Source organism: Clarias gariepinus, chromosome 14 (genome assembly GCF_024256425.1).
Source record: "Clarias gariepinus isolate MV-2021 ecotype Netherlands chromosome 14, CGAR_prim_01v2, whole genome shotgun sequence".
In the NCBI taxonomy this organism is placed as follows: Eukaryota; Metazoa; Chordata; class Actinopteri; order Siluriformes; family Clariidae; genus Clarias; species Clarias gariepinus.
This window is the reverse complement of record NC_071113.1, coordinates 22,255,000-22,282,930: the sequence shown is the minus strand read 5'-3', so window position 1 is coordinate 22,282,930 and position 27,931 is coordinate 22,255,000. Positions and strand designations below refer to the sequence as shown.

Below are 27,931 nucleotides of genomic sequence, written 5' to 3'. Positions count from 1 at the left end.
TTTCTAACTGGGAACTCAAATTTTTCTTTACTTACAGCTGAAGAACAGCATTTCCCTGGCATATGGATAAAGTCATATACTTAGTGTACCTCATAATTTTACACCATCAAATCCCCCTTGCCATTCAGCACTCATGAAAGTGTATAGCAGTCCCTTAGAGTAACATGAACCTTCATTGATGAGCGTGATCAGAAACACATTACATAGTCTGAAATAGAAAACATGAACATAAGGAAATGTATCAAACTGGTGGCTTTTCCATCAGATAAGACTGGAGTGAAAAGGCTGCACCTTGTGTCCAGAGGTTCCATGCTATTTACATAATTCTGCTTTCCAGTAATGCCCAACACATTAAACCTTCATTCCTGTTCAAAACAGCACATGAATCTGTATTCATAATACTCACAAAAGGTAAGAGAAATAAAGGACTTGTAAAAGACTGTAATGCAGTGCTAAAGTAAAATACAAAAAAAAATAGCACACAAATACTTTACAGAATAATCTGTCAAAAGAAAGAAATGCTTTGTACATTATAACGTCATTTCATTTGACCACTGACTTACAGGACCGTGATGATTTGATCCTTACATCCACAAAATATTAAATTAAGAAAGCTGATCAGTTCCGAGTTTACAGAAGCTTAATTGAGACTTAATGGAGCCCTAGAGTTACTTTAAGTGCTTGATTCTATGGCATAGTGCATGGTGTTGGTTAACCATGCTTCACTGAATGCACTGTTTCTGTATTTCCAGAGAGAACAGAGCTGTGGTGTATGACCACTGTGTTGTATGATTAGGGGCAAGAATCAAAGAGAAGAGGCAGGCAGGTGAAACAGCATAGATGTGGGTCAGTCGTGGATCACAATGGGACCTCGCATCCGTAGACTAGGGTGAGGGGGCACGAGGATGGGTCCCTGCACTGGCCCCTGGGGGACCCTTCGCAAATTAATCTGCTCGCATGGCTGCCTACAGGCTCTTCTTAACTGGGAACGAGTGAGCAGCCTCCGGGCTTTCCTGTGACCACAACACAAGAGAAAATGATGACTGTTCACTCCTGCAACATTACTGCATCCAAGACTGTAGCTGAAGACTGAGGTTTACAAAATGACACTACAACAAAAGCAATAGTATTTCAGAAAAAACAAAGGAAGATGGAGCACATATGAGGTGACATGGTGTTTTTTAATATATTGCAGCCCCAAGTTAATAGTGTGGAGTGTCACATTACTACAAACGAGTTGAAGAGAACTTTAGAGAGAATCTACTCCAGTTTGAGAAATTGCTTAATGTGACATATCCATATCCAGATCACAAGTGTTCAGTAACTCCAATATGTTTTTATAAATTATTCACACAATGGCCAGAATGGTCTAAATTTATTGATTTCCTTGTCTCATTCATTTTAAAATGTAAGGGATATGCAAGTCAAACCAGGACTTTTGATTGTACAGAATAACAACTCAGTTATGTGAGTAAAACTCTCTATGTAATCCTGTCCTACACACTAATGCACTTATGGGAAATGTGGCAATAACTCCCAGCCGTCTTCCTCTATTCTGCAACTGATGTTCGTTAATGATTGTGCGTACACTTCCCACAGACAGATGTGTCTCTTCTTCTGCAACTTGGAGGTGTTCCACTTGCTGAATTTTCACAAGAGCGGCCTCCTTTAAAACATTTCTCATCCACCTACTGTACTTGAAGTCTTCTGTAAATGTCAATCGGATTTCCTCCTTCATTCATAATAAAAATTTCAGGTCCCGGTTTGACTTGACTTAAAGAAACGTCGTGACCTTAAAAATGTATCACAAAAAACCCACCATGTCACCTGACCAACTCCATAAAGAAAGCATTATTACAAATTTCCTCTTTCAGAGAGGAACCTAGAAGACATGCAGGAAGGATCTGGTTACATAACAGATCAATGATTTGCAATCTTAACACATTTTTTTTTTATACATAATTCCATTTTCCAATTACAAACAATAGTTTGATATAGCAGCAGTTAAAGGCTAATCTATCTATGTTTTTTTGTTGTTGTTTTTTTTTTGTTGAGGAAAACATATGATTTGTTACTGACTAATGGAATAAAAAAAAATATTCCCGAACACTAGTGACGGCTCAGTAGAAAAACACATAAATCTTTCTTAGTGGAACTGGCATGCTGTTATTGTATTACTGCAAGCTAATGTTGCCATTGTGTTATCATGACATGGGGCATTTGTGTTTGTCTAAACCACAGAAAACAACATTACCAACTGGATGCTAATTCTTTCCCTTGAGAGAAAGACCACTCTGTTACAGAGAAAACAGGGAGTATACAATATGCAAATGCACATAAACACACGCACATACACTATCCTGCAGTTCCTGAAATATCACATTATGAGGATTAAAATACAGTAGAACATGAATAAAAAAAAGTTTTTCTCAATCATTCTGTAACAGGTTGTATTATATACAGTACTCTGACACTGCCATGGTTCAGTAATGGTATTAGTGTGAATTTCCCCCTCAGGTAAACACAAGGCCAGTTAATTTGTGAGAGTAATGCTCATCTGAATGCGCTGCCTTCCAAAGTGATTACAAGCATTAAGTTTTGTAATATGAGCCAGTGACGACTGATTATATAAATATAATTTGATATAACGTTGAGAGTATAATTGCAATAATCAGGCTAATGGATGAACCCTCGAGTCCTGTGTTCATGCACAATTTATAAGGCTTGCAGCCACTGTTGCCTCTGATTGAGTCTGATGAAGATGCCATGATCAAGACTCCTAACATCAAATCCTTTTAAAAGATTTAAAATTGGCTAAGTGTATTAGTGAGCACTCGGATTAATGCAAATGCATGAATGTGCATTAATATGTTAAATAGCCATCCTGTAGAACAAAAAAATCTAGATATCTATCGTCTTCTAAAGACAGCCAACATTAACCATGGCGTGGTCTCTTGTGGAAATATCAGGGTATATGACTTGTCTATCAAGGTTACACATGCGGTTTTTCACTTTTCTTTCCTTGTGCATGTTCTAGATACTAGAAACAATACAAGTGTGAGATAACAACCATCATTTCCTGGTCACTGTATGATGAGGTAAAACATGAGTGCCAGGCCCAGCCTCAGAGTGACTCTCATTTGTCTCAGCTTCTCTGAAGCCAGTTACAGGCTAATCTTTCAGAGCAGGGGCTCTAAATTTAGCCTGGCATCCGCTCCGGCGAGCACAGACGCGCCGGTCATGTCTCATCCAGACAGGGCCCTAATGGAGAAGCATTTTCTTACAGCTTTCTCCCTTTTCTAAAAACTAGTAGTCTTGAACTAAAGTACTATCATGATGTTAGGATGACACAACATTTTGAGACGAGCTCCTGAAAGCAACTAATAAATAAGCACAAGCAACAGAACAGCAGACTTTGTGTGTGAAAGGTAACCAATCCGTCTTGTCTATGTCGTATCCATTTAAAGCATAAAAATCTTGAAATATCTAAAGAACTATTTTTATTGCACATCATGTAATTAAATGCAGCCCCAGTCTGTGAGTGTGTGTATGTGTTGTTTGTGCATGTGTTGGTGTGGATGCAGTAATGGGCCAAGGTCTTACCATGAGCAGATGTCTAACAGCTACAGCACTGAAATGAGACAAGCCGCCAGTCAATCATAGGAAGTCACAAACACACTGTGACCCACGATCTATTTGGGCATTAAATAGTCTTCTTGCTCCTCTAAGGTACCCCCTCCCCCCCAAAGCAGACTTTATTTCTTAGGATTAATTTTGGTGCCTTATTAATTTTATTTAATTAAAAAGAAAAAAGAAAGGAATCCAAATTTTAAAAGAAAAATGTATAATTTCATTAATAATCACCAGAAGTTGAGCACAGATCTAGGCAGACAGTGTACTATAGATCAAATTATTACAGACTGAGAAATGATCATTATGACTCAGAAGAGACATTTGTTGCTGCAGAACATATTTGGTAAGAAATGAGCTCCTTAATTTTGGAGACGTTTATACCTCGGTGTCTCTTGAATGAAAAATAATGAGTAAAAATCAACTAAAACTGATCGACATGTTAAAAATTGACACCAATGTTAAATGGGATGGGTGGATTAAAATCCATCTCGTCAAGGTACACAAATTTTTCTGCATATAGTTAACAACATTTAAAGACTTTTGTGTTGGAAGGAGTGGGTATCATTAATAATATGCTAACTTTCAGGTTATCTGTGGAGTCCTGCCACTCCCTGTTGGGACATTACAAACAAATGAGCATTCTATTCTATCCAAGATACCACCACAATCTCACTAATCAACTAAAACAACCTTGTTTCTGACTTCCAGTTTGACCAACTTGAGTCAATCGATAATAACCACTTTTCAGGATTAAAGAGCAAACTAATCATTCTGACACTCTTTGATGGTGTTTGTTACACTTTTACTCTAAGACCAAGGGTGTCATGTTCTGAGGTAAGCCTCTTGATTTACTGGCTGCTATCAGTGGTTTATTATTTAAAAAGAAAAAGAAAAATTATATGTAGCTTGTAACTCAATATCCACATCAAAAGGCACACATAGAGAAAACATGCTTCACATTAGGTAGGCGTACCTGGTTTCTCGGGAAACAAGGAAAAAGCTGTCATCTGGCGCATCGATCCAATTGGGCCGCCTCTTGCGCATTATCATGTTGCTGGCTTGTAAGCTTGGGCTGCCACTGCTGCGTCCATTGTGCTGCTAAGAGAAAGAGAAGTGTTAGATGTGAAAGGTGAGCATGATGCATAAGGCACTTGGTAGACACTCTCGTCCAGAGCGACTTAAGTTTCCATCCATAGACATATCCTTACACTGGTTTACTAGGTTACTACTGTAACTAGAAGTACTATCAGTCAAACACTGTTGGGAGAGTTTTTTGTTTTGTTTTTTTGTCAACCCAAATACCTAAAAAAACAGAAAGGTATTAAGTCATTGTTTAAAGATTGCCAATGAGTCTTACCCTGACAAGCCCATTGGTCTAGAATAGGATCAATCTTGACTTATCAAACCACATGACTTTCTTCCATTGCTCCAACTCCAAGTCCAACTTTTATAATCCCTTGCAAACCGAGGCCTTTTTTCTTGTTAGTCTGATTAACAAGTGGTTTTCTTATGACCACAAAGGTATTTAGTAAGAATCACAGGCTGTCATCACATTGTGTCTGTAGAAAAACTTTCACTATTAAAGGCTCTTTGAATGACTTTGAATGTCATTTTAAATTATGTAACCTCAAGCATAAGTGTTCTTCAATCAGTTCCTTGTTTAATTTTTATTCTGACCACATTTATTTAACATTGTTTACCTCTATCCTTCCAGGTTTTAATAGTGTGTTTGACCATCCTTTACTCAATTGCTGTTTGTTCCCAATTTTAGAAGTTTCCTTAGATGTTTTCTTTCCTTGATGCAGGCCAATAATTTGAATTTGGAAATGCGGTCACTAGTAAACCCACAATACAATGTACGTTTTCAATTTCCAAGTGTGACTAAAAAGCAGGATTAAATAGAAATAAATTGTATCCAGAGCTGCAGAATTAGAAAACACAGAGGGAAGTAATACAACTAAATCAAAGTTAAAACCATTTAAGTTCGTAACCTAGGAAGTAAAAACTAGTAAAATATGCTGACATTCTAACCTGCAGTAATGAACAATCGAATTTATTCAACATGAATGCTGTTTTGTTAAAAATGTCATCATTCATTTTACAAATGATGCATGCATGATGTGTTACACAACATGTCTTTCTATGGTTGCTTGTTTAAACTACAGGTGCATCTCAATAAATTAGAATATCATCGAAAGTTGATTTATTTCAGTAAGTCAATTCCAAAAGTAAAACTCACATTAAATAAATTTATTACATATAGACTGATATATTTCAAGTGTTTATTTCTTTTAATTTTGATGATTTCGACTTACATCTAAAGAAAACTACAAAAATTTTGAATTAGAATATTGTAACAAAGGTCAATATTGGAGACTCATGGTGTCACTATAATCAGCTAATTAACTCAAGCACCTGCAAAAGTTTCCTGAGACTTTAAATGTTTTCTTAGGCCGGTTCAGTCAGCTAGATGTTTACAAAGTGCTGTATCCAAGCACATTAACAGGATGTTGAATGGGAAAAAAAGAAAAACATGGTAGGGCAACACGATAAGCCGCAGTCGTGGGAGGATCGTGAAACAAAGCCAATTCAAGAATTTGGGGGAAATTCACAAGGAATGGACTGCTGCTGGAGTAAGTGCTTCAAGAGCCAGAGACGTATCTAGGACATGGGCTACAACTGTCGCATTCCTAGTGTCAAGCCACTCTTAAACCATAGATATTGTCAGACTTTTGACTAAGGACAAAAAGGACTGGACTGTTGCTCAGTGGGTCAAAGTCCTCTTTTCAGATGAAAGTAAATTTTCTAAAAGTAAATTAAATCAAGGTCCCAGAGTCTAGATAAAAAGGGGAAGCACAGTTGCCTGTGGTCCAATGAAAAGTTTGCGCAGTCATTGGTGGTTTGGGGAGCCATGTCATCTGCTGGTGTTGGTCCACTGTGTTTTATCAGGTCCAAGGTCAGCGCAGCCGTCTACCAAGACATTTTAGAGCATTTCCAGCAGGACTTAGGGTTAGGACACCTGCGCACACTGCTTAAAGTACTAATACCTGGTTTAAGGACTATGGTATCCCTGTGCTTGACAGCCCAGCAAACTCACCCAAACTAAACCCTGTAGAGAATCTATCGGGTACCGTGATAAGTAAGATGCGAGACACCAGACCCAATCGCAGAAGAGCTTAAGGCCACTATCTGAGCAATCTCCAAAACTGACCACCTCCATGCCAGTAATTCATGCAAAGTGAGCACTGACCAAGTATTGAGTGCTTTACATGTTCATATTTTTCAGTAATCCAACATTTCTGTGTTAAAAATCCTTTTTTTTTTTAAGATACTATTATAATTTTCCGGGATACAGAATTTGGGGTTTTCATTAGTTGTAAGGCATTTTCATCAAATTAAAAAGAAACAGACACTTGAAATCTATCAGTCTGTGTGTAATGAATCTATACGAGTTTCACTTTCTGTATTGAATTACCTAAATGAATTAACTTTTCACTGATATTCTAAGTTATTGAAATGCAACCGTAAATAATATGCTGTTCAGCTGCATCTTTGTCGTCTCTGATACTGTATATACCAACACTAGAAAGGTTTACGTACCAGAATGGGACCCACGATGTGACCCTGATTTTCTGTAATAAAAACAAACATAAATGTGCGTTTAAATTAAAAACATCACAAATAGTGATGACAACCAGATAATATGCTTATGGATATGTGTTTAGTGCGAGCACCTTGCCCTTGTGCATTTGCTCTTCTCTCAGAGTCCATCCTGCTGCTATGGTGGTAACTGCGTTTTCCCAGCATGCCAAGTGGTCCATGGCTGGGTAGGGAGGAAAGAAGCCGACGTGGTGGTTGGATCTGTAGACCAGGTGTACGATGAGAGCGCTGGACATGGGGTGCTGGACGTGACTCTGAAACAACACAGACCAAATCACTGTTGGTCCCATTTTCCCTTCAAGAAAATCAGGCCAGCAGCAATGGGGGACATGGTGTGACTTACCGAGATACTGCAGGACACTGGTTAGTGTGCTCCTCTGGGAAGGTTTGGGCTTGGTGGATCGCCCGGTTGTGCCTTCTGCGACTCGAATCATGTCTACACATCAACCGGCAGCATTGGACACACAGAGAACAGGGCGTAGTCAATATGTCGCAGCAAGCAAGAGAGAGATTCGTCATGTCGCTGTGTATCACCAGCCTCTTTGATAGACAAAGAGGCAAATCACTTGTTCTGCAGTCATTTCTTCAGGCATAAGCCATATGTTTGTTCTCCCTGGACTCTAGCACATTGATTTGACCATAGCTCATTAAAATCCCTGTCCAACTATGTTCAGCTCATTATAAAATTCATTAAAAACTTCAAGAATGCCGTTGCAATATATCCTGAAACAAGCCATTCTGTTGCCGGGGCAAATGAAGGCCTGTCTTAAAGGGCTCTGAAATGTCCTCGAAACATTCCCTCTCTAACAATGCATCTAATTGGATCACACATCACTGAGCCGACTGCAGTAGCAAAGAACTGCATCGAGCAAAGAAAATGCAATCTAAGAGTTGTTTTCGTTCTAGAGAAAACCTGTATTACAGCTCATAAGGTGCATGCTGATCAGCCACTCACTAACCAATAGAATATTGCTGTAATATCTCGGAAATTGGCAATTTCTTGTAAAGTAGCAGGCTTTGTCAGCAGTCTTTGTCTTTTTAGATTTAAGTGATTCTTCTATGCTACATTTAGTAGCTGTTATGTGATATTTACGTGGGTATTGAGGTTGAAATCTTGTATGCATTCCTTTTAGATCTAACGCACCAGTTAACCCTTAAACAAAATAAAATTAAGTAAAATGACTCATACCTTAGCAGGACTGTTATATTTTTACAGGCAGCATGCTGATTATTATGCAGAATAATCCAAATAGCCAACCTATTCACATTCACACGCCATTTAAAAAAAAAAAAAAAACACAAAACACGCTTGATGAGGGCATGAACAGAGCAGAATGACAGGACCTAATGGATCAGAGCTCATGCTGTCAGTGGAGGTGAACTTCATACGACTGCATCTCCACACAGAATATCAAGTGCGAGTGTGGCACAGTGATGGACAGTTACACAAGACACATGAAACTACAAGGACTCAGAAAGAATGGTTTCAGCCATGGCTTTATTTTTGTTTGTTTGATTGCCCACAGGACATTTACACCAGGAAAACAAAGATATGATAGAAAAGAAGGAAACAAATCAAAGAGCATGCCCCAAGGGTCACCATGCCATATAGCACAGAGGTGCCACAAGATCTTCTCACGGGTGCGACACAAAACACACTTCTAGGGTGGGTGGGTGTAGAAAGGAGTGGAATGAAAGCACAGAATGAAAGATGTGGTAGAAGCAACACAAAAACGTAGTGCAACTTCAGCTGAGGCGAGATGCAAATAGGAGAGATAAGGGACTATGAAATTAAATGAGACTTTAAATTCTGTAAAAACTAAATTAATATGACTAATTTGGCTGTCAGGAACTGCAGCCCTATAGAAATACACAAAAAAATTCTGTAATATTATACTTCTAACTTGGAATATTTTTTCCAAAAGCTGGTTACATGAAATGATGGCTTTCAATACCAACAACTAACTGTGTGTGTGAAATTAGCAGATAAACCCCTCAATATTCTGCACAACCTGGTAGACCAAATACATATTTCATTAAAGGCCAACATTTACATGGGAGCCACAATTTGTCTTATTGCCTATTTGACAGACCACTGGTGGAAGAGCATTATAAAATTAATATAAATAATTGCTGCCCAGTGTGCTTTTTAACATCCGTATACATTTATTTCAGGCCTTACCAGAAGGCCAAGTGCCTCATGTCCATAATACAATCTTTAGCCTGTCTGCACTGCACTGACATGAGACTGCTAGACACTTTAATGTCCAAACTATTTCTTACCACCACCATCAATCTGCTCCTTAATTTTATTTTCTCATCTAACAAAATACATAAAGCAGCAGAAATCATTAATTGTTCTTAAGACATAGTTGAACATTCCAAACCATTTCAATACATTGAAGCTAACTTCACTGAAGACTCAGATTTTTATCTGAAATCTATTTTTGCATTTTAGCTTTCCTTCTATTATTGCATCTACTAACCGCATAGAGTAGGAGTCACACAAATTTCACTCTGGAGTGATGCACTGAAGCGATGACATTATTTATGATCTCATTACAAAGGCACATAAGGCCTCAACAGCTTGTCAGTGGCTTCTTCTTAACACGAGTCATTTGCTAAATAAAGCAATTTGAGTAGTCCAGCTTTTATTTGCTTTCTCATTCCTTGAGGACAAATGATTTTAGTCTAGATGATTTTCATTTCCGCTACGACTAGGAACTCCTTTCTCAGGGCCATCGTTTGGAGCAGTACCATCATCCACCAACTGATGCAATGAACAGCTCATACAAATGAGATGCTCTTCTATTACACAATTTATTCTTTAGATTAGATGGTACCTAAAGAAAATGATCTTGATAAGCCACAAACCTACATGTTTTCCTGACCATTATTTAACATCAAATAATTTTAATCATGGAATTGGGCATATTTACATTCCTACATAATTTAAACTCATGATCATATAAGCAGTTTTCATATCCTTAAGTATTCTAAGTAAAAAAAAAAAAAAAAATTTTTTAGCTGATTGATGGTTTACACCAACAGACTTTATCTTTGGAAATTTAAAATTTCTGGAGTAATCCAAAAGATTACTTAGTTTGATAGTCAATGCATTAAATTATGTTTTTTCTAGTGCATGCAGACAAAACAGATTTTTTTTTTAATCCTTCCTGAGGTATTCTTTTCTCATCCAAGCTGTTCCTCCTACACTAAATTCCTTAAGGTGCTTAAGACCCCTAACCTGTCAAAGACATATATGGGGATTTTATCTACTCAGTCACTGTTTTATAAAACTCAGTTCAAAAGACCAGAGAGATTATGCATTCACAACTTGTGGACAGATATTAATTACACCCCCAGTGACAGCCTGAATCTGTTACAGATGCAGGACAAGGCACAGGAACTACATTCAAAACCATTTTATATAGGTGTTTAAATTTCTTATACTTTACAAACATCTTGAAGTACAGCACAAATATCACGCAGAAACATGACAAAAAGACAAGTGCTGTGTATGACCTTAATAATGAAATGGAGCTAGAAACAGTACAATGAACTGTGGCAGGGGAGGACAGGTTCACAGTGAGCATTATGTAGTAAACATCATGAAGGGTGTGCAAAATACAGTTTCTTGTAGGCAAAATAGACGTAAAAGGGCTCTGTAAACGCAATGTTAATAATTACAAGTCTCACATTATTCGCACTTCCAAGTACAACTAAAAGCTAGAGTAAAGGCAATCGAAAATGGGATCTACTTAATTTTATGTTATCAAACCCTTTTTCACAGACATTATAAATGTATTTTACTTTTTTATTTTAAGAAATGACAACAGCAAACCAAAAAAACGTTAAAAAAAAAAAATCAAATAATAATAATAATAATAATAAAAAAATAAAAAAACTGAACTGAAATGAAAAGATGATTGCAACCCAAAATGATGGAGGACAGGCTTTCTTTATTGGAAACGAGGTGGGGGGGAATACAAAAAACAAAATAATATAATAATAATATAACAACAAAAACAGTAAAAGACAGAAATGAAGGGGAGGAATGACTGCGAGATGTTGAGGTGGATGTGAGGAAGACAGCAAAGAGGGTGCATTGATGAGCGTGTGTGTGTTTGTGTGCATGTGTGTGTGTAAAGGGGCAAGGTTTAGAGAAAGACTGAAGTTAGGAATTTAAAGAGCTCTTACACTCCGCCTTTATGGCGCCACAGTTAATGGGCACAAAGGGGCGGCGCGCTGCCCGGCGCAGCCTGATGAGGTCACGGCACATGTGACGCGCCAGCTTGGTGAGGCGTGTGGCCTGTAGCAGAAAAGCCTGCTTAGTCTTCATGGAGGATTTGGGACTTCTGTTCCTCATTGGAACCATGTGGGAACCCTGACGCAGGCTATGGCCACGTGAACGCATCTCCTACAGACAGACAGACGGACAATAAAGGGAAAAGTAAGTAGGCCAGAAGCATGAAAAAGAGAAAACCGCAGGAACCAGAGATGCAGACAGATAAGGAGACGAGAGCAAGACAAACAGATTGATAAAGATGGAAAGATGGAACATGCAGTGCTTTGCTTATAACAAATATGGCACCACTATCTAGATCATATTTTTGATATGGCTTCTGTCAATAATGATCGTGACAGAAGCAATTACACTTCAGTGAACTAATTATTCTACTTTTTCAGCCATATATCCAGCGTTTGCTGTTTGTTTTATTTGTGGTATAAAGCACCTTTCAATCCCATGCATGGTCAAAATATCCAATTTCTAGCTGTCTAGAGATTATAAAGCCCCCCTATCATCTTACTGACTCCTACAATGCTAACCCTTACATTTGAAGCAGGGCTTGGAGGCGTTTTCTCTTCTGTTCCCTCAGCTCGGCTTGGCATCTTCAGGCCACCATACTTTTTCCAGTACATCCAACAGGAGACACAGAGACGACACTGCATGTTCGGAGGACCCCACGAGTACCACTGAGGAGACTGCATGGCTGGGGAGGTAAGAAAGACACTCAACCCGTTAACCCTTAATCGGTGCTGGAAACAAACATTGGTCAATGAACGTTTTTTTTTTTTTTTTTTTTTTTTTAAATGTCCTGTCAGTGCGTGTTCAAAGGCAGGCTTCAGACATCACACGTGTATTGCTGTGTTTATGGATATGTCATGTATGTAAATTATGTTGAAATAATTACATAAATTATGATTAAATTAAGATTAAATTAGGTTTTTACATTTATAATGAGCAAATGTTAAACTTTCAAAATGCTTAAATTACTATTATTTTCTGGCCATAGAAACAAACGAAAAAACAACCATAAAAAAAGAAATGATCATACGTGTCCAGTATTTCTCTGGTATTTTGCTCAGGTGACAAGTCATGTTATAAAGTTGATTAAAATGAAATAAAATCAATCCATCATATTGCCAGCCAAGTCAAGCAGAAAAAAATGATAAGACAATCTTTAATGCACGATCCTCGCCACTCATATATGTATTTATAAAAATAGGAATGCTAAAAAAAAAAAAAAAAACTGCTAAAAATGCTCTGGGTTTTAAGGGTTAAACCCCTAAACATGTGCAAGACACTGCTAATCATCTATTAAGGAATTTATCACTAATGCTCACTATTGACTGTTTCAATGATCTTTGAAGGTCATTTGGATTGCACTTGACCAGTCATGTCGATTTGATTAGGAAACATGCACAGCTCTTGACTGATTTAAGAAGTAAGTGGTCAGTTGTAAAGGGCATGGCATGCTTTAAGTGAACTACTGATTATAAAAAATTAAAATAAAAAAATAATTTTAAAAAAGGGGGGGAGTGATAAGATATTTACCAAAACAGCTTTCACATGCACGACCCCCACTGGCTGCATGAAAGCTGCCCGGTCCTGCTGCGCCATTCACGGTGGTCATCTTCCCGTTGCTGACTGAGATCTGATTAGGATTTGGCTTATTACTGCAGATTTAAAACAAAAAAAAAAATGTAATGAGTGAATAAAGGTTGGCTTTAGGGAAGATAAATCAAGAAAAATCAAAACGCAAGGCAGATGGTAAACTCACTATGTGGGGATATAGACTTGTTTCAACTTGCTTTCTGCTTCAGCTGCCTTCAGTCGCTTCTAAATCAAGAAACGACATTTAGCACCATGTGTAAAGTCTATAATCTATACCATCAGCATTACATTTATAGCAATCTTTTTCAGTGCTGTTTGTTTACCTGCTGCACGTATCTGTCTGTAGTTTTCCACATGTAGTAATACTCAATAATGCTAGTCAGGGACTTCCATGGGAGCTGAAATAAAGCAAGAAGGTACAAGCATAGAGTAAGAACTACTGTGGAAGTGATGTGTATACGCACACACACACCATTGAAGTCTTTGTCTGTCCCCGGTGAACTGTGTGCCTGCTTTGACTTTAGCAACACCAATCGACAGACTGGAACGACCCCAAGACACCTTCATATTTCTAAGCTTATTCTAAGACATGAAAATGTCTGGCTTTGCATGCTGATGAACAAATTTATTCATGAGCACCTGCCTTTGGCAGATGCCTAAAGGATGAATGCTAAAAACACTTCAGCATATCCTGATATACATCTTTACCACTGGTACTTAATTTAAAAGGCTATCAGACGGCGACAACGCAGAAGTTTTTTTTTTGAGAACTGTTGGTACCACTGCACACAGAAGGTAATGTGGATTTTCTGTACATTTTCCCATGTTTGTGTTTTGGGAAAATGATACCTGCCTTAATTGATTAGATCTGTCTGAGCCCACAAGACAAACAAGATGAAAGTCGAGGCAGAATCTTAAACAATGTGAAAGCTTATAAAATTCTACTCGTACACCAGTCACCTTGTGGACTCTAGATGGAGAGTGCCTGATGTGGCAGACTGCATGTTGAGATGAGAGCCCTCATCAGCCTGAAGGCTTGATTAGGAACAAATCCCTGCAGCTTGAAAAAAAATAATAAAATCAGCCATGTACCTATGAAGGTAGGTTTAGTGTGGCTGGTCATGCAAACATTACATTTTCATTTATTAAAATTTGGCATATGGCAAATCGTATTAAAAAGCACGCCATTTGCTTACCAGTTTGTTCAACTTTTATTTGAGGAACAGAACTGCCCTACAGAAAGATAAATAACGCTGCTTCTATATTAGCCAAGAACAATACTGATTACTGGCGCATATTCACTAATAGCACTCTACTGATCCTTATCCAAGACGCCCAAGAAAAAAAATGAGATAGAGGCCAAGCCTCTAGCCTCCACAGAATATCTCATTCATATCCAACTGAAAGCCAACAGAGCTTTGTGGCCATATCAGCTCACTGGGATTGTTCTTGCAACCCATGAATGTATGAATAACGATTTACTCTCCAATCATCATCCTCATCATCTGCTACCTTGCTCCTCCAAGTACAGGTCAACCCAAGGGCAGCTCTCCCTTTAGATGCCAAGTGGAAAGAAAGCAATTTCCCCAGAGAGCTAAAACAGTATTGTTCATCCTGATCTTAGCCTGACAAAGCCACTCAGACCAGACCCTAAGACTTGGGTACACATGAGGGCGCACTTGAGGTTTTCTATCTGGATTAACCTGATTAGGCCTTTTTTACTTTTAGGCCAAGTTCTAAGTCTACAGACAAAGAACTTGCTTGTAGACAATACTGTATTGGGGCACCATCATTCTGTCTCACACAAAAACTTTTTCATTTCATTATCACTCTTAAAACAAGGCCCATGAAGCATTGACTGTCAATCATTAGATTTCATTACAGTGGTAGAAATCATAACCCACATGATCCAAGTTAGTATATTTGGGTAGATTTAGACCTGCACTCTATCAGTAGAAAATTGTGAGACAAAGCTTTATAATCTCCCAAAAAATATGAACAAATTTTCACTAATGTAAAATAATGAAAATATTTTTTTTACTAAAAGGGTCGATTGGGATTTTCTTTTTACAGTTAAAGCAGTTCCTGGCTACAAAAGGTTTGATGCACAGACCTTCCTTTGCTTTTCAAAGAGCTTTGTTTTGTGGAGTTTGGACTTACAAAGTCTTGCCGGATGTCGTTGAAATCCTTGCCGTACTTTTCCAATGCTTCCTCAAACAGGTTGGCCTCCGAAGAGCTCCACTCCTCCATCTCATCCCTGCAGAGCACAGGCCCTCCCTGTGGCACCAGAACACTCAGCGCGCTTGAAAGGTCATAGCCATGCCGGTGTAGTGTGTCCATGGCATGGAACTACAATGCAGTGAGCACAAGGAGAAAAAAAAAATTAAGGCCACACACGAAGAACATTAATAAGGCAAAAGAGACAGAAATGAGCTCTGTAAACTTAAGTGCTGTTGAGCATGGTACCAGTGTGATGTCCCGTGATGCCGCTGCAGCACTCATGTGTAAACTGGGCTGTCTGACGGAACTGCTGCAGTCCAGCGCTCGAGCAAAAGTCCCCACCGCCCTGCGCACACATTGACAGATTTACTATCGTGTGTGGTCTCCACAAAAACATTACACCAGACACAATCTAATTATCGTCATTATTATAATTATAATCAGTAGCTTCTCTGTTTATAAACAAAACATTCTACTTCAAAGCACATGGCTTAATGAATGACCTTGAAACTTTTTTAAAGGTAGGCAGAATAATGACAAACATATTGACTATGATTTTATGTTAAAATTATTTTAAAGCACAAAGTTTTTTGCCGTAGTCACGACATCCAATATTTTATGCCATTGATTCTGTGAAAGGATGCATCTTGTTACTGAGTCAGAACACATACCGAGCCACCACTAGGAACTGGTCTATCTGCTTATTGGTCAGTGGACATTCTGGGTCCCACATCTTCACCTCCAGCTTGGACTGGTCCCTGTCATCTGCTTCCCCTGGATAAAAGAGGGCAGTTTCATTCAAGTAATTTCATGAATCATTAGATATAAGGGCTTGTGTCCCTGAAAAAGAGACTGGTGAGGGCCTCAAATTATCAATTATTTACTGATATTTGTAATATCATAATATTGTGTATACAGTATCTATTGTATTAAAACTACATTCCTAACATATCCAGAATGATTCCGTATAGCACAAAGTTTTATTTGTTTGGTTATTTATTAATTAAACTACCCACAATCAGAGTGTCAGATTTAGCTTAAACTTAAGAGACTTGGTGAGCAAAGCCCTAAAAGTCAACAAGAATGGAAAGCAGATCCTCAGATCGTCTTAAGAAAGAGGTGGGTAAGAATGGATAATCCAACAATATGCAATTGTTTTGCTGCAAATTTATTTTAATAACAAAATAAACTGTATTGGGGCACTGGAAGACTAATATGACTAATCCTGAATCATGATTATTTCCAATCCTTTTTTTGATTAAATATACAGCACTTTAAAAAGTTAGCCAAGTTCAATTCACTGTCATCAGATTCAGTGGCATTTTAAATGATCTGAAAAAGCATAAATGCAAATTAAATTGTAAACTTGTTTAAACTGAAGACCACCAGTGACTTTTTTTCCGGTAGTCATCTTAAGTCAGTCTACCAGTATCAGATTATATAAAGAACAATCTTTGCACTAAAGTTGAAGATCATCTCCATATGCAACATTACTTCTCATAAATTAAGAAATAATAAACTTTCTTGTGTTCAATATACACACAAGTGCCAAACACCATAAATTTGATTATTTACAGTCATTTACATTTTAGACATATAATTTGCCTACAAGTCCAGACTTTTGGGTCATCCTGTATTACACATGCCTACAATCCATACATAACCCATCATCCGAATCAGAAATACAACTTGAAAAATGGAGGCATGTGAGTTAGTTCTTCTAGCAATAAACAGAACAATTTCTACATTCTATACATTTTCAATTTTTTTTTGGCATACAATTGATATTATACAGTATTAAACACAGTCAATAACCATTTACATCACAGTTATTATGAAACAAGAAAAAAATTCAGAATAAGAGGACACTTTCAGAAGCAAAGAATCACTCTGACCTTCATGGTACCATCTTTTGCATTCCATAAAGCATCTGTGGTAGAGATGCAACGGCAGCAAATTTCTTGACTGATGCTGATTTCCAATTTATTATATTTATTAGTTATTTATTAATTATATATATATTAATCAGTGCCTCTCTAATCAGTATTACGAACACCAGTTTGCAAAGTATTTAGTCTAGAAACTACAGCATTACCGAATGTGTCTACTGCATGAACTATAAAACAAATGAAGGCAAAAATAACTATATTAATAAATGTTTGTGCCGTTCTGCTTTCTCTCTGTAGAAATGATGTGTACAACACATTTTGTCTTCAGAATAGTCTTCCACATCGACATCCAAAACACGGTTCATTTGTATGCAAATGTACCAAGAGAACAGGGAGATCTTTGAGTTAAGATTTTGGCAACTGGGAATATAAACAGTGAAACAGTGCAAGTGGCAAAGCAAAGCCAATGAGATTGATAGAAGAGCAATTTCACACTTGACTAATTGTAAGTGCTGATATAGTAATCTACCCTGTTCCTTTTGTAATGCACCAGAAGTCACTAATGAAACTTGTCCTGATACTCTGCAAATACTAAGCACCATAATTTAAACTATCCCAGTCAGTGTCAGGAGAAAAGTTTTACTACCCAGCCTCTTAATCTTATTAACAGAGTTTGACTGTAATTCGGTTTGAAGGCAGATGAAATCCAACAGAAAACTGAATAAAGGATAGTGGCACAGAAGGTGAAGAAAGTGATGGCTCGGTGATATGGGCTACTGATTAGTATGTCAGGGGTTAAAGCCCTAGCACCACCAAGCTGCCACTGTTAACCCCTTAAGCAAAGCTTTTAAACCTCTCTGCTCCAGGAGCATTGAACCATAGCCCATTGTGCGGCAACCATACGAGTCTTAAGTTGGCATATGTGAAGAAAGGAACTAAACTGTACTGCAAGCATGAAAAATAAAAGATTTTTAATTCAAAATTAAGCAAAAAAAACATACAATAATAATCTTCTAGCTGGATTTGTCAATGTGTGTCAGAGTGTACACTGATCACCTTCTTGAAGCATATCAGGGACGTCAGCCTGAAAGCGAGGACCCACACGGATCTCCCCTTTGTCTGCCAGCAGGGTCTTCTGTGTTGGGTCGTACACCAAGGAATAAAAAAAGGCATCCTGTAAACAAGAGAGAGAGAGACACAAGCATGACAGTTTTTTTTAAGAATGACATTGTCACACAGCATCTTCAAAGAACTGCATACATAGATTCATATTACTAATGTGCAAGCCAGAGGATATAGAGGCAAGAAAATACTCCTCGAGTCGACATTAAGTTTTTAAATCGCAGCTTCAGTTGAAGGAACTCTTCAGTTTTCTCCATCTACCCAATCTGTAGAGTATGGCTGATCACCAGAGTTCATAATTTTGCAACGGCCGTTACTGTAGCTGGCAAAAGTGTAAACCTTAAGTGCAGCTGTTCAGGTCAAAGATATGCTTGCAGAATGCAAAATTAAATCATTAACTAACATGTAAATGAAATAAAAAAATAATCCTTTTAAGATGGAAAAAAAAAAATACATCGTTTGTATTTTAATCATGCATAAATAAAACTAACTTTAGGGCTGGGCGATTAATCGAAAAGTAATTGTAATTGAAACTGAATTGACATTCAGAACCTATAATCGATCAGATTTTCCCAGGTCGATTATTTCGATTACTTTCCCTTTAAAAACACTACCGTGTGTGGAGTTATGTGACCCCGCTCTGTTACGTTATGTTATTCCGCTGACATGTCGAGCATGGAGAGCTTAAACACTGAGACAACTGAGCAACAAGAGCAGCTTGTACCAAAGAAAAACGCAGTCTCTGTTATTTGGACACATTTTGGCTTCAGTAAGGATGACATCGAACAAAATGTCAGATGTAGACACTGTAGAAAAACAGTTTTGACGCTCGAAGGTAACACCACCAATTTGTTTGAACACTGTGACTGTTTTAGGCAATGTGTGCTTTATTTATTGAACGTCAATGCTGAACAACTGAAATTAATTATAGATAGTAGATAGTGTGTGTTTCCTTCATTTTTTTAACATCAAGGAATGCACCCTTCATTCAAAAATCTCTCACTTGTAATATGTGAGCATATTTACTGTACATAACTTTTACAATCTGTATGAGGGCAATGAAAAAAAAATCATTTTTGATTTTAGGCCAGATCGCCCAGCCCTAACTAACTCCTTCAAAAATTGCAAGTAATTAGAATGGACACTGATGAACAGTGCCAAAAAACTTCAGTTTAAAAATTTGTATAAGTAATAAATCTACAAACATCAGCTTTGGAAAGGATTTATCGCTTATCTTTCGCATCCAAAAAAATACCTCTTAGAATCATTTTAAAAAAATTATCTGTATGCATCACAAATTATATATAAATTGCAAAAAAAGAATCGCTTGAAACCATGTTTGATTATTTCTTTATAATTTGCGCCATAAAATTGCAGCTGTAAAAGCAGGAACTCCGGTACCTCTTTGTCCAGATAGGAGAGTACTGATTCTGTCTCATTCAGGAGGGCCACGCTGCACTTCCCCCTGGAAAAACACAAATACAAAGCAGCTTTCGGAATTAGACACGCATATACACATACGTGCACACATACAGAAGGCAAGCCCTACACACAAGCACCTTGGCGCAGCGGGGGGAGGAGGAAGAACATGAAGTGCAAGATTACAGGGAAAAAAGTGTGAATGAAAAGAAAGTGTGAAAAGATGAGGAATGCGAGGTGAGGTGGGAAAGGGTGACACGGAGGGGGAAAAGATTATTCTGGTAGGCGGATGGAGGTTGAAAAGGAGCATGCTTTTTCAAGGTACACAGGAGCAATAACATAGGATTTCATTCTTCACCTAAAACTGGGCGAGTGTGAAATACAGAGAAGTGCCACAACCGGTTCCAAGTGGGAACTCGTTTTAAATGAGTGAACCCAAGAGTGAGATAACAGCAGGCATTATAAGATCTGTATTGGACTTGGAAGTGGCGTATGACTTAATGCTGAATCTTTCATCTCTCTCTCTCACTCTCTCTCTCTCTCACATCACTCATTTATACTCAGGGTGAAAAGAACAAAACAAATAATAGGTGTGGTTGTACATGAGTCAATAGTGTATGACAAAACATTTGCTTGTCTTGAATGCTATCAATGCAGCTCACCTTCTCCCATTTTTCCAAATTATTACACGGTGGACAAAATAATAAAAGGCTAAATCTTAATAGGTTTTTCAATTACACATGAAAAATCAGGAAACGTCTTGTAGAGGGTCAGGTTTTTGTCATTGTCAGTACTGTATTATAAATTTAACTTACTGTCAATTAAATATTACATTGCTAACTTTTTCTGGATGATGAATATAAGAAAAGTTTATTCACAATAAAAAATAAAACATTGTGTCATAAAACTAGACTGATTCCACTGTTAATGGATTTTCCTGATATTTAACTGATAAATGTACAGACCCGATTATATCATGAACAAAAGTAGTATTAGTACAATCCTAACAAAAATAATCCCTAGAATTCCAGATTGTGTACGTGAAACTGATCATGCACGTGAAACTGATCATGCACGTGAAACTGATCATCAATTAGATCGGACTAAACCAGACAGGTGTGTAACTGCAGTCATTGGCTAAGCATACCAAGTTCAATCTTAATTAAAGTTTAAAAAATGATTACAAGAGTTTTGGCAGGTTCAAGTGCTGATGTGTGCTAGACTTTTTTCAAGCCCATTAGCTTATACATCACGCTATAAAGGTGCTTAACATACCCCTCTTCATGCCACCAACCCTAGTGTTTAGTCATCGGATATAATGTGTCCATTGTGGTGATTTTAAATTCTATCATTTCTATGGAAATTTTAAAGCATTTATAATTCTGTAACTAATAAAAAAAACATGGATTTAAACTGTACTTTAATAGAAGGAGTCTTTAATAAACACGAGTCTCTTGATACAGATGAATAAAAAACCCTTCAGACACTTATGGCTGTGCTGTCAACACCTTTATCTCTTTTTGCTTTACATTTCCTAGAAACTCTGGATTAGTTCATGTGACACTGCCCCTAAAGTAAAAACAGCCATCTATGCAAGAGTCCACGCACAGCGCATGTAGAAACCTGGTCTATGTTGCAGGATCCCCTTTATGCTGACTATGCACGAGTATTCTGGAAGTAAGCCTGTCTGTGTTTACCTGATGTGTGTGGCGGGGAGAGATTCGTACTGGCGAGACAGAAAAAGCTCTCTGTGTCGGAGCTGGTGCTTCTGCTTCTCACTAAGCTCTGGCTCTGTAGGTGTTTCCTTCTCTTCCTCCAAGTCTTCTGCTCTCACACACACACACACACACACACACACACACACACACACACACACACAAATACATATAAGCACACACACAAAGAGCATTAGAAAAAGCCAAGTGCTGCAAGAGACATTCAGAAAATTCACCAGAAATGCAGTACACACACACATACACAAAACACAATATTTTAAGATTAACTACTACACAAGTGTAAGAAAAGCAAACGCCTGAATAAACAATATTCATGCACAACAAACAGAGGACAGTGACTTATGAGGTATGAGGTCCAAAAGTTTAAAAAAAGTTTCTGCAAGGTTAATAGAAAAAAAAAAAACAACTGATGCTCGTTTATCAAGTCCAGCTATCCATTTTGAAAGTGAAATGATCTAAAAAATATATTTTCTAAGTACTAAAAAATCGTTCCAACATATGATTCATTATCGTTATTACACAAACCATCAGATGGTGAAATGGAAGACAAGACACTAGTGATAATAGCACTGCATTGGGACATGAATCAAACTGACTGGCGGAAAAAGCACTACAAAAGGTATTAGCAAAAAAAGCATTTCAGCCTTGGCCAATTTCCCTATTCTTTTAGATGAATCCCTGCCAGCATCATTTCTTAGTGCTGGAAGTGAGGTCTTCCAAAAAAAACATGACAGGGGTAACCTTCTTCCAAAAAAGTAACATACTGCAATTATGCTACTGCGACACCAGGGACTCAGTGGTGTGCTATTTTTACAGTCTGGCATCATTTGGATCATATCATATCAACCCATGTCCATGATTTATCAAAGCACCCATAGAAACTGAGAACACAAGGCACTCGTTTTCTTCTGAGAACAAACTAAGTGTTTATAAAACAATAATAAAATTTTGTTAACATGCTCATATCCATATGGCAAGATTTTGTAATATTACCACTGAAAAGTCCATAATGATTAACAAATAATACTTTATGTGTCCTTATTCACCAGCAGAACACTTTAATTAAGCATTCTTGCAGCTGCCAATATCAATTAGTTAAGCATCTCTAGCCACACTGGATTAGAAAGGCCCACCATACAATTAGGACTGTAAGGAATTTGCAACTCTATAAAGATCACAAGACCCCTGCTGACACACAGGGATATGACATGGATCCTGGCTTGCTATGAAAAAGGAGACACAAACACAGACACAGACACACACATATATACACATACACAGGATATGCGTGGACGGCTTTTGTTTTTAGTAAAACACAGCCTCATTAAAACACATTCTCAACCACCAACACAAAACAGTACTCAGTCTCTCACAACCTCACTCACTCGCATGCTTGTCTGCCAGCTGGATGAGGCTCTGTGAGATGTCCCTTCTCCTGTAGAAACATACCACCTTCGCCTCCACATTGCCGCTCGCTGTCTGAAAGCAGTGACACGCATGATCGATGGTGACTTACGGTTTCACATGTGAACCACACATTGCTTAAAGAAGACAGGAACAGAAACAACAAAAAAAAAAAAGCTTGTAAAACTGATCAGTACAGGGCTCAGTACAGGCACCAGGGTGCTATTCTTTTGATAAGCCATGCTGCCAGTTTATTCAAGCTTTAATGAACAATCCATGTAAGGACTCTCTACAGTCGCAGTAAGATGGTAAACAGAGGAAAACAGATGAACTTTTAATGACCAGAATAATGCTAACTTTAAACCAGTCCACTCTTGGTCATTTCTGCAGTGTGACAGCACTTTGCAGAAATTCGGGTCATTACAAAAAGACTGGTGTTGTGTATCCGGGTTTTCACACTTGTGATTTCCCATTAGACAACCGCACAATTAATGTTTGTTTTGTTTTATCGGTGCACTTGTTCACCCCTGGCACTCTCTTCTATCAGCCACTGGATAATCAGCCAACAAGCGAAATAGCAGTCTGCATTGTCATCGCATTAAATATGCTGGATAAGTGTTATGCTTATTTTTAAAACAATAAAAGTCACATCAAAATATAGTGGACTGCCGACATTTTAGATCATTAATACCTTATTACTTTTATTTACATAAATGAACGTTCTGAATGAAAAAAAAAAAACAATTTGATCTTTAACCACGCTAATTTATTTACTAACAGACTCTTTAAATTACAATAAATAAAAGTAGCATTAAGGAGAGCTCCATGTAATGTTTCTCCAGGCTGTGTGACCTGGGCATCACTGTTTTACTATTTTACAGCTGCTGTGATTTATTGAAATATATTAAGATAAAATTTGATTGAGAAGAATAATTCTATTGCTGACAACCAGCTACAGATGGCACAGGTGTGCATCACTTTAACCTTTTTAGTTGTCACGGGAACACCACATTTAACACCCGTCACCAAATATTATATTACGGCCTGCATCAGAAACAAACACGAGCAGATATTGAAAGATATAATTTTTATATAAAATGTGTGTGTATATGTATAGTTTGAATCAGAAACATCATATTTTTTATTTAACATGAACAACATGGCCAACACAATTAGTCTGAATCCAACGCTTTTTAAATTGTGTCCTTAAGCGCAAAAACTAACCAGAGCAAACATATGTTGCGATACTTTTAAGGGATTTAGTATTGGATTAGCATGCTTTGATTCCTATTTTAAAACAGGCATGTGTGGACCACAGAGAACAAAATAATAATCAAGTCATAAAAGTTATTTGATTTTTGCTGCTTACCAAGCGAAAAAACAGGACTTTTATTTGCGTTAATCCCACTTCAATTAAGACAGTTAATTAGTTCATTGCTTAAATAAACCAGGTGTGCAGGGAGCTGGGAAAACACTAAAATGTGCATTTTACATTTCGGTACTACTGTTGTGATTTTTTTTAGTCTCCCACAAACCAACACCGTATATCATGCATCCAAACCTTACCTTGTTCAGCTCCTCTATTCTCCGGATCAGATAAGGATTGCTTGATGAGTTCTCAAAAAAGACATAATCTGCAACAATAAACATGGCATTTCATTCATTTATTGCTTTTGTATGGCTTGTGTGATCAAATTAGCAAGTACCTAAAGGAAAGCCTGTTAGAAAATGTTGTTATGCAGAATATAAACACATATCCTGTCACTCAGAAACTCATGTTACATGCAAACCATTTTTTTAATCAGACATCTAAGACCCATTTCTTTTATCATTCAAAACAGCTGCACACATTAGGAATAACTTATTTATATTTATTGTTATTATTATTTACATGTTTACTATACAGTATTATGTTTCCATTTAAATAATTCAACACTACTATAAAAAGTATATAATCAGTTATTCATTTTTCTTTACACTAAATAAACAAATGTTTGTGGACACCTGACAAATCACACCCATTTGTGCTTTTTGAAAATTCCATTCCAAAGTCAAGCCCACTTTTGTTGTTATAATAAGTTCCAGTTTTTAGGGAAGACGATAAGATATTGCAGTATGGCTGTAAGGATTTGTTTCTTTAGCCATAAGAGCATTAGTAAGGTCAGGAACATCACTAGGTCTGGGGTGCAGATGGCATTCCTGTTCATCAAGTTTAGTGGCGGTTGAGGTCGGAACCACTCAAGTTAGTTCTTTTCTAACCTTGACAGAACATGTCTTCACTGAATCTGTGTTATACACGGGGCGTTGTCATGCTGGAACAGGGTTAGGCTAAAAGCCTTTAGTTCTAGTGAAAGGAAATTGTAATGCTATGGCATTTAAAGACATCCTGTACAAATGGGTGTCTTGATGGTACTTTTTTTGTCCATGTAGTGTAACTAGTATTGTGGGTAACTGAAGACTTATGACTAAGATTGTAGAATTTCCCCAGCACTGAGATCTAACTCTAAATAAACCAGCACCCTGCAAGCTCTGTTGTTCGATTGTGCAAAACATACGTTAAAATAATTATAAGATACATGCTTTAAGAAAGATCATTATAAGAAACATACTTTATGATTGTGGCTTATATTCACACATGCGTGTTGTTTTATACATCACCACATGCATTCTCAGAACACTGCACCAGAAAATGTATGTAATGAGTTCCTGTAAGCTACAGCCTCACATCTCTCAATAGAGATGATAACCCAAACTGTTAAACCACAACCAAAACTTTATTCCTGTATCACTTGACACTAGAGATGGGAGGGGGCAGAAGAATAAGGAAAAAGAAAAAAATTATCAATTCAGTCATGAATCGCGCTTCTTTGTGTGGCAATTCATGTATCGCCACACTAACTCCATAATCTATTTTTAAAAGAATTTCTACATTTATTATAGAGGTAAACCAGTCGATCAGCCAGTAACCGGAATAGACCGGTTTTCAGTTTAATTGGCCATGACTGGCGATTGGTCAGTCAGCCCCAGACATTAAAGACTCTAAACCGAGGGCACAAGCTTCCGAGTGGCACAACAGAAACACATATTTATAGTATCGCTGCATTATCAAAAATCTTACGTGTTAAAAGCCTCCTATCTTCTTTTCTTTTAAACCGAGTGAATTACTCTCAAACCCACTCATTACACACGCTTACAGCAGTCTCAAAACACCACAAGCAAAAAATGAATTGAAAATCACATGCATTAGAAGCCCTGCATAGCCGCGTAAGAGCTACACACTCACATTTTCGCTGTCGAGTTGAGACGAGACTTTGGAGGCGTTTAGGGGGCAAACCGGCGCCATTTCTTTATAATCCTAAAGGAGGTACACTAAACTATTTATACATTTTCAACCTGTTTGTAGGAGGGCATTATTTGCTAAATTTGTTTAGAAATTATAATTATGGAATATGATAGAAAAAAAAAAACTTTGTTGAAGTTAATTTGAAATTATCTGTTCAGCTGTTTTATCTGAAGTTTGTAGGATTGTTTGCTCTGGCCTTTATTAAACTTTTTTTTTTAAGTTTTTAAATTGTAACAAAATCAGGATGTAAATGTAATATCGCATCGGGATATTTATAAAATCGTGATACTCAGAGAATCGCAATACAAATCGAATCGGCACCGAGGTATCGTGATAGTATCGTATCGGGAGGTGACTGGTGATTCCCATTCCTACTTGCACACACTGGACAAGGTGTGAATATGTCCTGGTGATAAAAGCACTTTTGTAAGGAGTATTTTATTCGCATGCACGGAGGTTTTGTGTAAGACTGGAAAGGCCCAGAGGTTAAAAAGCACAGACATGCATTTCTCATTCCGATACACTGGGATAAACCGAAAGCACTAGATTTGCCTAATAGTGTTGGGATTTTCACTTGTGCTTGTAAAACAGATTCAACCACAAACAGTCATGTAATCCACTTTTGGGTAGATGCATTACACAAATATTCCGGTTGTCTTCTGGCGTTAAATCTTTGCCACGGTTTAACGCCGCCATGTAACAATGTCGTATTCACCGGCACGCCACAGCTAATCACTGCCGTGTCTGGCTAATTGTATTAACAATGAGGATAGAAATATCAAGACTGGGATGAGGTCGATAAATGAGTTCGTGCTGGATAAATGCAAAGTTATAAACATTCGTCTTGTGGTTGTTTAGATAAATCTTGCTCAGTGGGAATAAAACCGATACGTCTGCTCGGTAGTTAATGATAGCGATAAACTAAGCTTTAAAATGCTAGTTAGCTAGCACGCCGTTAAAACCCGTAACTAATGAAAATATGCAAAATAGTGAAGGTTATTAAGAAATATACCTGCCTAAAATCCATACAGACATTCCTTCAAAGAAAACCAGTTACAGCCTGAAAAGTAAACATGCAACAACCGCAGTTAATTTGGCCCGTTCCTGCATCTTTAATAGCGTTAGCTAGCTAGATTAGCTGATGATGTGTTTATGATAGCTAGCTACGAGTAAAACTAGCATTCTTTTGCTAGTGCGGCTAAAGGCCTCAGACATCCCAAATCATTTGCAATACATTTAATTACAGGTCAATTTTAGTGTCTTCGTTTGTTTTTAGAAGTCAATCATATACCTGCTAAAAGTCAGAAATACAACTCACTAGTCCTTCGGCTATCAAGAAATCCGAAATCCGGATTGTAATAGCCTACCTCCGACCCGGTACATGTTGGCCGCCATTTCTGCCCTCCCGGAGTGGTAAAAAAACAAACCATAAACTAAAAAAAGATAATAAATAGGAAAATAAAAATATGTAATAATTATAAGTTATTAAAAGGTTACAGACTCGTGTAGAAAGGGGATAAACCGCGATATAAGCCTGAAATTTCTCTCCCTCGTTTGGGTTTCTTTTTTTTGTTAGTGGGGAGCCCCTTTCTCGGCACACTCTCTC

General features: G+C 37.6%; 1 protein-coding gene across 1 annotated transcript; it reads right to left on the bottom strand.

Moving 5' to 3' along the window:
- Positions 1 to 5: 5 nt before the first annotated feature.
- mta3 (metastasis associated 1 family, member 3) lies at positions 6 to 27,931 on the bottom strand. The gene is made up of 19 exons (XM_053511126.1): positions 27,693 to 27,931; positions 24,549 to 24,616; positions 22,964 to 23,057; positions 21,540 to 21,666; positions 19,825 to 19,888; positions 18,358 to 18,475; positions 16,084 to 16,186; positions 15,659 to 15,758; positions 15,353 to 15,541; positions 13,516 to 13,590; positions 13,359 to 13,417; positions 13,133 to 13,254; positions 12,130 to 12,287; positions 11,494 to 11,713; positions 7,637 to 7,729; positions 7,368 to 7,547; positions 7,234 to 7,265; positions 4,607 to 4,731; positions 6 to 1,013 (listed from the first exon to the last, which is right to left on the bottom strand). Exons 1-19 carry the CDS (start codon positions 27,718 to 27,720, stop codon positions 848 to 850), a joined length of 2,121 nt encoding a protein of 706 aa, XP_053367101.1. The 5' UTR covers positions 27,721 to 27,931; the 3' UTR covers positions 6 to 847.